The sequence below is a fragment of the Drosophila suzukii genome, chromosome 2R, assembly GCF_043229965.1.
Source record: "Drosophila suzukii chromosome 2R, CBGP_Dsuzu_IsoJpt1.0, whole genome shotgun sequence".
Classification (NCBI taxonomy): Eukaryota; Metazoa; Arthropoda; class Insecta; order Diptera; family Drosophilidae; genus Drosophila; species Drosophila suzukii.
In genome coordinates this window covers 11,300,937-11,313,625 of record NC_092081.1, presented here as the reverse complement: position 1 = coordinate 11,313,625, position 12,689 = coordinate 11,300,937, and the positions used below count along the sequence as shown (strand labels likewise).

Below are 12,689 nucleotides of genomic sequence, written 5' to 3'. Positions count from 1 at the left end.
GTAAATCAAATTGTGTGTGTTGCCAACGACCCAAAAACAAAGCACAAATCGTACACCGATTAAATTAAGCAATATTTATTTCGGTCAATAAAAGGAGAAATTAAAAAGATGTAAGTAAAGAGACATTATTTTTAATCGAACTCCTTTGGCTAATAAATTCTGTTTTTGTCAAATGAATAAAACATGAATAACAATTAGAAATATTTTTTGATCAACAAAATTTTTGTGGCTATTGTGCCAAACTATACTTTATAATCCATTTTATTAGTTTTCAGAAATGTTTAGTTATAAGTACGTCAGCATCCCAATGATCTGTCGCAGAATAACCCATGAGACCCCCGATCATATCAAAGGGGAACTTCCCCCGAAATCGAGAACAACAGCCCATGTGGACTTTGCTCATGTTTCAATTTCCAATTAACTCGTTACCTAGATAACTGCACAAGTTTTTGTGATAGGTTCAATTAGAGCACTAGACTCTTGAGAAAACATCTAGCCATGAATGAAGGTAGACTGCTCCGAAAAATTCAGTAGCATTGCTCCCGGTTATCAAAAATGCCAAAGTGATCACGAATATTTGATGGTGTCATATACTTTGCTAATGTTTTCCAAGTTATGCATATGCCTTAGGACGCACAATTAGGGGTGAAATTTGAATGCTCTAGAATTCCGATGATATATGAGAGCAATGATGAAATGGCAGAATAATCGATAGGACGCACTGTTTGTTTATCACGTATTATTTTAGGCTTATGGCGCCCAATAAATCTGATGAAATAGATAAAGGGAATTAGCCACGCTTTTACATCCGATAAAGTCGTTGAATATTTTTGGGAATAACATAGCTCTGTTACTTGGCAAGCAGTGCGACTTTTGACAAAGCCAAGCAGTGCGTTTTTAAGCCAGATGTTATTAACATTTTGGTATGATATCAAACATGCTGTGCAACATTGTTATAGGGTTTGATTCAAAATACAAATTTCAGTACAAAAATTAAAAAATTATTTCTAGAGTTTAAAAAACAATATATTAATTTACTATATACAAATTCAGAGTATTACAAATTAACATTGGAAATTACAATTTCATCTTAGTGAGTACCGTGGAAGTACTTACCTACCTTCTTGGATTTATTTACAATTATAAAGATTTCAACGTTCCCTACTTTCTGCAAAAATAAATAATTAATTATTTGAGCTTAAGACCACAGTGCACTATCCACTTGACCCGATTCCAAATAAAAAGAAATGGAGCAACATTTTAATGAAGATTTATGAGACAGTTTGGTGATTTGCAAAACAATGAAAATAACGCTAAAAAAGAAAATTAGCAACTGATAACGACAATGATAAATTCATTAAATCAACAAGTTTGATGAGAAATTCCAGTCGTCAGTCTCAAGTGGTTAGGGAACCCAAAAAAGACCTATTGATAAGCAGTAAGCGTGCGAAAAGAGTTTGGAACTAATTATAAATATAACATGTGTTCTTTTTACAGGTCACCTCTTCGACTGGTCAAGGTACTTTAGTCGTCCCACCCAGATTGTGATTATGGAATAAAAATATATCCAACCGCACAGAGAATTCCACGTAGCCATAACTGCATAATCATAGATAGGATTCTTCTCTTCTAGTGCCAATGCGGTCCTTATTTTATTTTTTTTGGCCAACACAGCGGGGCATAAAAGGCAGTGGCGCCATGTCGCGTCAAAGTGAAAAAATGGCAAAAACGAGAAAAATGTGTAAAATCTTCACGACTGCGGAAAACAAAGAAAACGAATTCAAATATTTATGAGGATGTCAGGTGTCCTGACAAGTCAATTTTGGGTTGTTTTTTTTTCTCAACTTGTTTTTCCAAGCAAAACGCGCTACTCTGATTTATGAGTCTGTGGGTGTCCTTCCGAGACGAGCTTGTCATATCTGATGCAAATGTGTCACACTCACGACCAAGAGACAATTCCCCTTTTTTTTGGTTGCCCAGGCGGGAGTTTAGCCCCTCCAAGCTGAGAGAAAATAAAAACCCTGAGAAATATTTTAATTAAAATTCACTGCCCCAAAAAAGAGAAGAAACGAAACTACCAAAACCACAGGCAGACAGGATAAACTTAAACCTAAAGCCGAACCACCGCCGCCTGATCTCAACTGATAAACGCGAAAAAACCAACAACAAGAGCGGCCCAAAGGTAAAATAAAGCCAACGGTGGGCGTTGGTAAAAAAACGATCTGCAAAAAATATATAAGTAAAGCACAAAAGGAGGCAAATGCGAAATATGTGGGATTAATGTATGACATTATTGGATGCTCTTTTGCCAAGGAGTTTTTAACCTTTAATGGCTTTTATAACTAAAAAATTATTAAACACTATTTTTAAATTTAAGACGTTCTTGCTTTGAGTAAGTATTATTTACAAGACACTAAAATAAAGTTAAGCGTTTATTGTTGAAGGTAATATAAACCCATATATTTTTTTTAAATATTTTTCTAAGACAACAACAGGAACACTTGAACCTAATATTTTTAAAGAAATAAACTTGTATTAATTTGCTTCTCTTAAATATTTTGTTTTGGTTATAGATATACATCTTTTTAAAAATATAATTCTTAAAATTATTTTATAAACCTTTTTTCATAGTTCAAATAGTTTTTTCAACACTTCCAACATATTTCTCAAGATCTGTTAAAAATTCAAAGAAATTAAAAACATGTAATAATCCCCATAAATTATAGGGTATTAAAAGCGTAGCAATCTCCGCGTTCCAGGGAACTGTAAGCGATTGTCTCTGGACGTGAAGTGGTGCAGAGTTAACCTTTCAACGCCGATGGTGTTGCTGATGGGTTAAGGTTGCTGGACAGTGCAGCTCCGCAGGATAACACATGATCAATCGACGGAACTCTCTTTCGAGGCCCCGAGGGTCCCCCAATTTACCGCTTCTCATATCGTATGAAATATCTCCTTTATTGTCTCCAGTTTTGTTTGCTTTCGTGTGCAGCAAATTCAATTAAACCCCAAAATGTGCAATACATTTGTTTTCGGTTTTGTTGGTATGGGAACCCGTTTTTAATTACCGAAAAAGGGGCACCCGTATTTCGTCTTCTTCGGAACTGGCCAACTGTCAAATCGAATTGGTCACTAACAAGAGTTTCGTTAATGAAAATGTAGACAACCCCCTTTTCCACACAGTTTTCACTCACCCCAGTGATCATTTTCCCTTAATTTATGCGTTGGGCCTCATTGAGTTTACATTTAAAGTGAAAGTGATCGGAACTTCTGTTAACATTAACGCGTGGCTGACTTCTGATCGATCCTGTCAAGGGGGTTGATTGAAACTCCAAGATCTGTGGTAGTTCCTAGATCCTTAATTCCGATCATATCAGCTTGGCAAATGTTAACAAATGAAGTGTACACAGTGAAGACCTCAGACAATTGTTGATCCCTTGAGATAACAAACGAGTTACCCCTATAATATGTAAAATTTTGAATTTGCAAGGGATGGTTTATTTCACTTTCCCAAAAATTTCTAATCAAACAGGCTGACAAATTTCGAAATTTGTCAGAGCCTGAGTTCCGCACCTGAAACACGTGTATTTGAGCAAATAATTAACAATTCCCCCAGCTTTAAAGTGAGAACTCCCAATGTGAAAACAATGATGTTTTGTGACTTGAAGAGATTTACATACATATACAAATTTATAAATGTCAATTAACGGATATCTGCGTAAAAATCACAAGACAAAAATAGCTTTAAGTAGCCATATTTGAATTATAAAAAATTGATCAAATAAATGTGCTCATGTTTGTCATTTCCCAGAAGTATTAAAATAAATTCCGGGATTATGCATACCAAAAAATAAGTGAGTGGAGACGCGTGTGCCCCAAAATTGGTAAAATCACATAGCCTTTTTAATTTGGAGCTGGCGGCTTGGCGCCAGTCTATATACGTTATATTTATGACATTTTACGACTTCTGTGAATCAGCATCATCAAATCGAGATTTGCGTTTTTAATATTTTCGCTGCGAATTAACGCTCTTTTGGCTAAAGGTTAAGGCCAAGGCGAAGAGGTTAATGTGTTTCTAAATGCCTTGCTAATTGGCGAGCGGTTTTCGCACTAACAAAGGGATTCTCCTCCATTGAAATGACCAGGTAAAATGATTTTATTAGAAACTTATTAAAGAAGATTTGGTCGAAGTAGGTCAGGTTAAAACTGGGATCTTAAATGTTTCGTATCGCCTAAATTCACACTATTACAACCTTTGTCAAAATGTGAAAGTATCAACGTAAAAAATTATAAACCTCACCAAAGAGGTTATAAACTTACCAATTAACAGCTTTCAGGCTAAGCAATAAAGCTGACTGAACAAATTACAAATATTAAACAAGTGCAAATTAAACTTTTAAAGCCTTATATAACACAAAATGAATTAATATTTGATTAGATTGTTATCCAAATATTTAATTAGTAAAACGAAGTAAAGGAAATTAGTTATATTAAAATTAGTAATTGCTATATCTGAAACATTTTATAAAAAATAAATGTAAAAAATTCTTAGTTATATAGTTCACCATTGGTTTCCATCTATTTACGCTTTCCACAAGACATAAGAAAGTTATTTCCAAACAAAGCTCGAAGATATCTCCACCTGTCCGAAAACGAGACACTTCCTAGTTTGCATCTAAATATGTGGTAATATACACCTCCAACAATAGCCATTAGCTTACTAGTCGCTTCATTACAAGGCCATTAAGGCAAAGATGCCACCAGACCGTGATGAACATGTGGATGGCAATGCTGAGATGCCACGGGCAAATATTTTGATCGCCTCTTGTAATTTGATGCGCAATAAGTCGACGTTTCCCACCTACAAACAAAAAACAGAGGCGGGTGAAAATACACACATTCCGAGTAGACCGAAAATAACAAAAAACCCGAGTTAAAGCCAAACATTTTCATTAACCGGACAACGCATGACACCCACAACTTCGATGCTGTTTGCATGCTCATAAGAAGCGGGCTCATAATTCATTGAGCCAATAGCTCCAAAAGCACTGGCAGCTGCTGTGGGCCAAGATGCCCAAAAATGCCTGAAAACGCTGAATGAAATATTCGGGGCTTTGCATTAATAATTTTCGCACAAGTGCGAAGTGCCACAGCCAACGACACCGGATTATAAAATCTCTTCGCGCTTATAAATACCCCACTAACCGAAAGCCCAAAGCTCGAAATCCGCATAAATCTCGAGCTGACGAATGTCACGCTGTGAATCCATCTGATATTTAACTCAAATTTGTATTTGTCCCCGCAAAAAAAAGTCTGGCATGCATTCCTCTTCTAATTAGTGAACTCTGATTACTGACATGGGAACTTCGCTCCAAACTTTTTGGCATTAAAGGTAATTAGCACCGAAAGCAAATATAGAGAACAGGTGTGCAAAGGTTTAGTGACTATAACCAAATCTAACGAGATTTTTGCATTTTTTTTATAAGAATGTGAAGAGAAAAGAAAGATTAGGTGCGAAGTTTTACGAAAGTTAAGATCTATCCGGATCTGATAAAAAAATCCCAACCAATTATAGAGAACTAGTTCCGGATTCGCAGAATTCGTTTAATTCATTTCGCACATTCTATATAATTTCGGATGGACTTTAATCTTAAAAGCATGTTATAAAAAGTGTACTTTAATACTACCTAGTTTTTACTTAAAACATGACAAATAAATGACTCATAAACAAATGTTTTTTCTCTTTCTTAATAAAGGTCTTTTAAACAATAAGATTATAAAAAATCATAAATGACTTATAGAAAAAAATCTTTTTAAGTTTTAAAACAAACAAATTGTTGAATTGTTTGACTTTAATCTTTAAGTCCCAAAGACGGAATGGTAACTCGTTTCCCCTTTCGTTTTCCCATGATAACGATGATCTTTCAGCATCGAAAACCGCCCCCACCTGGCAAACTAATCAACTCAGCTTGAAGTGCGACTGCATATAGCATCTGGCCATCCAGTTAGCCAAGTTAACCAAGTTCAGGAGCCAATGGCCATATGAATGGCAATCGGCTGGCCGTCTTTGCGGGGCAATCAAGTGAGAAAATTAAAATTACATGACCATGGTTTCGACTGAGGATCCTGGGATCCCACATTTAAAGGTTCATAACTTCCAAGTCAATTACGCGATGCGCCCGCTGCGAGACTCTCGGATCTTGGATACTCGATTCTGGATTCTGGATTCTAGATGCTCGGTTCTGGGATTCCTGGGATGTGAATTAGAAAAATTGCGAGCTCAAGTGGAAGAGAGGACCTCTGGTCTGGTTTTGGTCCAGTCCGTTCTGTTCTGTCTGACTGACTGACATAACTCACGAGTGGCAGACGCAGCAGCAGACGCAGATACTGATGCAAACAAACACAGATACGGCCTCCGCATTTAACCGCTGCTCCGTTGCAGGTGAACTAGACAAGCAGGAGCAGATCCTCAAGAGCACTCCACAAATAAAAGGGACTACTGTGGGAATCATGCCGATCTGGCCAGAACTGAACAAGACCAGCACAGCCCAACACAGGCTCGCCATCAGCGAATTAATTTGTGACGCGCGCTCTCCACGGAGCTCCTCCGATATTCCCTTCTTGTCCAAAATACCCATAGACCCTTACCCCATACCCATCTTCATCTTCATCTTCAGCCATCCCAGTCCAGTTCCAAGTTCCCAGTTGCAGTCGAGGAGCCATGGCCTGGAGGCAATTTACTCTTTTCGCTTGGTGGTGCACGCTGTGGTAGCCAAACTCGTGACTGCAACAATGCACAGTGGTTTGGTGTTTATTGGATTATGACCTTCTATAAAGATACAACAAATAGCAATCTCACACATATTAAATTGCTTTCTATAAAACTACAGCCACTCTTAGACATAAAAAAACAGATGGTCACACTTTTATTTTATCAAAATGATATAAAGTTTTAAAAAACTAATTGAAGAGCATCAATAATGTTGGACTTGGCAAAATTACTTCTAAGCAAATACAAACCATCATTGTCTTGTAAACCTAAAAATATTAATATTTTATTGCTCGGGGAATTCCAAATAATAAATAAAATTACAAAATTCTAGGAGTAACGGGTATAATAAGCTACCTTTACGGTTGTAATGGAAGTTTTAAAACTACAAAGTTGTTGTTAATTTTAATTAAAGAAGAGTATAGTACTCCTCCTACAGGTATTTTAGAACTACCCAATTAAAATTTTTTTTTCTATTTTATTTGTTTACTGTATCGAAGATCCTATAACTCCGAAGGTAATAGTCAGATCAAATTTGACAAATTCCGCTGTTTTTAAAATTGCGCACCTTAAAAAATTTTTTTAATGTATACCCTGATCAGGATAAATCTTCTTGCTGATCGGGGGACTATTCCTCTAGCTGCCATATCGAATAATAAGATGAAGTATACCATATTTTTATAGTTAAAAGGGTAATATCCCATATTTTGGTTATTAAAATTTAGAATTATATATTTATATTATGTAAAGCAAACTTTAACTTGCCAAAGCTAGTATTTGTTACCGTTTTTTAAAATAATTTTCATCCAATTTCTGTGTGATTTTTGCCCACTGTGCATCAGCATGCTCGTCTTCGTCATCGTCGTGTGGCAAGTGGCTGCTGCTTGACTGCAGTTGCAGTTTTGGCCTCCGCTCGAGCTTCATCTGCCCGAGCTTCTTCTGCAGCTCCCTCTTCTGGGCCCCAGTCTTCTGGACCCCCTTTCTTCTTCTTCTCACTCGTCTTTTTGGGGGCATCATCTTGGCGGCTTTGGCGCTGGTGTCAAACGTTTTGTAATCTGTCACGTCGCATCGTTTTAATATTTGTGCGCTCATGGCCCAAGTACGAGGAAATGCACTCGGCTGCGTGTAAAAATAGGCGTAACCCTTTGGTATTTATGGTCTGGCCGGCTGGATGAGCCGACTCTACCAGACTCTGCCGTCTCTACAGTCTGCACTGGAGCACAGTGAAGCATCCGCGACGGCGCTCCCCGATCGTTTTGTTTGGTTTTCATCAGCAGAATCAGATGCCTTTGGGGTCCTTCGGTGGTAGCAACAGGTTCAAGTGCTTCGCATTGCAGTTGGTCTGGTGCTGTGGTGCCCTGGCCCCAGCTCCTTGGTTTCTGCCACTCTTTGATTATCTAAATCATTATTAGTTTGACCTTCAGCCTCGGGCTGGATTTGCGCTCGTGCAAGTGCTTTTTTCTTATCTTATTAATTATTTGCTCTTTATTGCCAGTGGAATGGGTCGGTGGACTACTGTGCGTATGAGTCATCTGAGAAAGCCCGAAGCGAGATGTGGGAAAACGCAGAGAAGTTATATATAAGAACTTTAATGGGAGGAGAATAAGAATACTAATTGAAAACTTACAAAAATATACGTTTATTTTTACAAGAATTATTGTAGCCAAGCAACTTGGAATTTAAGTTTAATTTATACACCATGATTATGATTATTTTTAAAAATTTAATGAATAGATAACTTCAATAAATAATGTTATTATAATAAAAGTTATCAAAACAAATCACAAAACAAAGCATTTTTTTAAACCGCCTTGGTATATTTTTAAACTCTTAATGGCTTTTTAGATGGATCAGATATAGGTATAAAATACAACATTGTTAAGACAACCTTGATACTTTTTTTAACATTTTGCTCTTTTTAACTCGAGATTTTTTATTTTGACGTGTATTTAAACGGAAACAGAATGCCAAAATAAACTGGCCGACAGCTTGTTATTCTCAGAGATCCTTCACCTCATACCGTTATAATTAGCCCTCGCTAATTACCACTTTCGCGAAGACCACCCGAACATTGACCCACTGAACGGGCCCAAGAGCCGGCTTATTCAAATTCAATTCCCACCAGATGTCCGTGGGGCATGGGCATGGTCATTCAGCACGCATCTCAGCGCGTCAGTTGGCCAACCCTACTCACAGGCTTTAACCACATCGGTCATGCGGATCCCAAAAGATACAGTAGTTAGCCATTACAATGTCTGACAACCGTTAATCAGGCGCCACAAATCAGAAGAGAGCAAGAATATATATAGAGGGGGATTTCCCCACTGATCTCTGATTGGATGGGCGCCAGAATGGATCTGCTATATTTAGATAGAGAGAAAATGGCGATGCAGACTTTGTGATTTTCCATTCACTTGCCGGTTTCGTGATGGCAGCCGCTTCCCATGACTGCTCCTTTGTCTCTGCGCGAAAATATTGACACGATCAGTACCGATTTTGCACGCGCATGAGAATGGATAAGCTAAATATACTCATAAATATCAGTAAATCATAATGTACCAGTAAAGTGGCCCAATTGCCGCCGAGGATGCGTGGGTGGGATCGTGTTGGAGTGTTAATTGCCCCAGACTCAATCAGGTGGAATGGAATATTTATAAGCAATAAGGTTGGGCAATCGATTAGACAAAGTACATCCATGTATATTCATATCAATCGTCGGTGCTAATTGAGTTCGAGACTGCGAAAAGAACTGTACAAAGGCGGAAGTAATCGTGACTGCCGAAAAATGGAATTTGAACAGATGTAATCGTAACTTTGGAGGTGTAAATTGTTAATAAAAATACTTCAGTAACTTCATACTTTGATATTTTTATCGGTACTTTACTCTTTGAAATCTCAAAAAAAAAATTTAGCAACCATATACAAAAATGTTTTATGAATGTTTGCAGTCCTAGGATCACAACTAATTCTATACTGATGACCATTTTATTTTAAGTCTATCCAAGTCACTTAATTTATTCAGATCTTCATCTACACCTCGCCATTCTACATATCTGTCTGCCAAACCATTCTGTCTACCTTAGATCAAAATTTCAAGTATTTATCCCCTTTATTTATCTTTCAGATGATACTTCAACAATCTTCAAAACTTCTCATACTTCTGCTAGTTATTGCGATTTCTGTTTTAAGGACTCAAGGCCTCAATAGTATTATAAACGAACTAAACAAACGTCTTCTCATATCTACAAACTTTTTGTACTGCAACCGAACAGATATACTACATGAATACGAGATCAAGTATCTCCGACATATGCCACCCATAAACCTGATGATCTTTAGCTCAATTAAATCCTTTAACGTCACCCAACTTGAGTATAATTTAGGAGCTGATAACAAACTCTTTATGATCTTGGGCAATGAAGAACCGCCTTATAATTTCTTTCACGCTTTGGACTTGCATTTTCAACAGGCTGAATATATTTTGATCATAGATGGTCCCGTATATCTGAAGAGGGAAACCAAGTGGTTCAATTTTGTAAGGCACCTGTGGCAGCAAGGTTACGCGAATTTGCTATTCTATACCTCTTATGATGAAAAACTATATCACAAAATCATATTTCCCGAGCTGCTGATAGAGGAGACTTCCATAAAGCATTATATATCCATTAGGGGATCGTTTAGAAACATATATGGTTATCCGGTTCGAGTTGCAGCCTACAATAACGTTCCGCGCTCTATGCTCTACGAGAATCGCTGGGGTGAGAGGGTATTTGCTGGGTTCTACATGAAGTTTATACGGGCTTTTATTGCCTCAAGGAATGGCAGCTTCGTGCCAGTTCTCACGCCGAGTAATTCTCCTGGAAATTGTACATTACATTTGCGCAATGAATCGGTGGATGTTTGTGCCGATGCCCTGGCAGCAAATCCCGCGGCTTTCAGTTTAACCCATGGATTTAGGATAGCCTCGGCGAATATTTTCGTGACCCATGCAAAACCCCTACACTCCTATCGATATCTTACGGCTCCATTTCAATTGAGTGTGTGGCTATGTTTGGCTGCTTACGTAATGCTGGTGGTCAACTTTCTGAGCTTAATACACTGGTTAAGAAGTGGAAAATGGGACCTTAGTAAACATCTTCTCGAGGTATTCAGCTCACTTTTATTCAGTGGATTTTACTTAAAAGAGCTTCACGGAAAAGAAAGATACATTCTCTTTGGAGTTTTGTTCATAGCCGGATTTGTCTACTCCACCATGTATCTGGGATTGCTCAAAAGTATGTTGATCTCGGAGGTTTTCGAAAAGCAAATCGATACCTTTGAGGCATTGGTAGAAAGTAATATAACCCTAATGGTGGACCCGTACGATCAGATTTTATTCGCCAAATACAACATGCCCAAGATACTTGCTTCCATAATGGAACCGGTCAGTTTTCATACTCTCTTGGAGCATAGAAATCGCTTCGATCAGGATTATGCCTATATACTGTTCTCGGATCGAATGGCCTTATACGACTATGCACAGCAGTTCCTGAAGCACCCGAAACTCTTGAGGATTCCTATCGATTTTTCGTTCCTTTACACTGGTATCCCGATGCGGAAGAGATGGTTTCTGAAGCACCATTTGGGCCACGCCTGGTACTGGGCCTTCGAGAGCGGTCTTACGAGGAAACTGGCCTTGGATGCCGACTACGAGGCAGTTCGCGTGGGCTATCTAAACTTTCTCATCACGGAGCATATGGAGGCCCAGCCGCTGAATGTGGATTATTTCGTCATGCCGGCAATTGCTCTGGCCCTCGGCTACATCCTGGCCCTTTTGAGTTTTGTCATCGAGATGACGGCCTGGCGCATGAGGAGATTCCTGGGGTGCAAGATGAAGATGGGGACGAGTACCGGTTGACCATGAGGCGGTTATGATAATGTTGATTGAGTGACGGATTGATGTTGTGATGTCTGCTTTACGTATTTTCTCACATTCTTGATGTTGTAAAGCTGTTCCTAAAATTAATTTACCAGTCCTTGTAGGCTTGCTCTGAATATTTAAAAGGTTAGCAAAAGTGATTCTTAAAGAAAATAAAACTCAGATCAAAAATTGTCCTTAACCTAATAATCTTTCTTGTTCTATAATGCTCAAATTGATATTATAAAGGTATAACAAGTCTTTTGCACAATAATTTTTTAGGGATTATTTAAGTTGTATTAATACGAACACTATACTAACTTTTAACTGCTTTTTAAATATTGATTGACCCACCATAACATTCATTCTTAAGGCATCCAAAGTTTCGGCGGATACCCATCGACTTTTAATTTTTGTTAGCCGGTTTTCCCCTGAGCAGAAAGTGGTTCCTCAAATATCATCTTAGTAAGGCCTGGTTCCATGGATTTGAGGAATAGGAATAGGAATTCGAAATGCTAATAAAACTATTTTTATGCCAACTTTTTGCTATTTTATATGTTGTTTTCAGATCTTGTGGTTTTTCTTTTATTTTTCTTGGTTTTATACAGTTACAGTAACATTGGTACACTTGATGGAAAATAAAGAACACCAAAATCGGCATTTAAAACAAACATAGTTGGTTTCTCTAGGAGTAAATACTCTGGCTTTATATATAAGAAAACTACTCCCAAATAGATATTTTCAGTAGAAAAAATCATCTTACCCACGAAAGCCAGGTGAGCTATAAGATCATATTTTTATGACAATGCTTATCTGCCCAATTTGCTTCGCAGCTTGGGGCAGCATCCAAAAATCCACCCACAGGCACCCCATAAAACCACCAAATGGAAACCACCCTGGCCTGGAACCCTTCAAAATAAATAGCACTTGAGATATTTCCAAAACATTTGCCAGCCAAGTCTCTAAGCAATTTGCCCAGCCCATTGTATGCAGTCCGAATGATAACAGAAAAATAAGAATCAGGCC

The 12,689-nt window shown here is 37.9% G+C and overlaps 1 protein-coding gene and 1 long non-coding RNA gene across 2 annotated transcripts; both read left to right on the top strand.

Moving 5' to 3' along the window:
- The first annotated feature begins 5,222 nt into the window (after positions 1-5,222).
- On the top strand, positions 5,223-6,812 carry LOC139352563 (uncharacterized). The gene is made up of 3 exons (XR_011603787.1): positions 5,223-5,389; positions 5,926-6,079; positions 6,144-6,812. It is a non-coding gene; the product is annotated as an uncharacterized lncRNA (long non-coding RNA).
- Positions 6,813-9,890: 3,078 nt separating this feature from the next.
- Positions 9,891-11,927, top strand: Ir48b (Ionotropic receptor 48b). Its single transcript, XM_065863600.2, has one exon. The coding sequence runs from the start codon at positions 9,891-9,893 to the stop codon at positions 11,661-11,663; it is 1,773 nt and encodes a 590-aa protein (XP_065719672.2). The 3' UTR covers positions 11,664-11,927.
- Positions 11,928-12,689: the final 762 nt, after the last annotated feature.

What these genes read in the sequence shown, in the direction of transcription:
- Ir48b (XM_065863600.2), top strand. Translation starts at nt 9,891, where the DNA reads ATGATACTTCAACAATCTTCAAAACTTCTCATACTTCTGCTAGTTATT.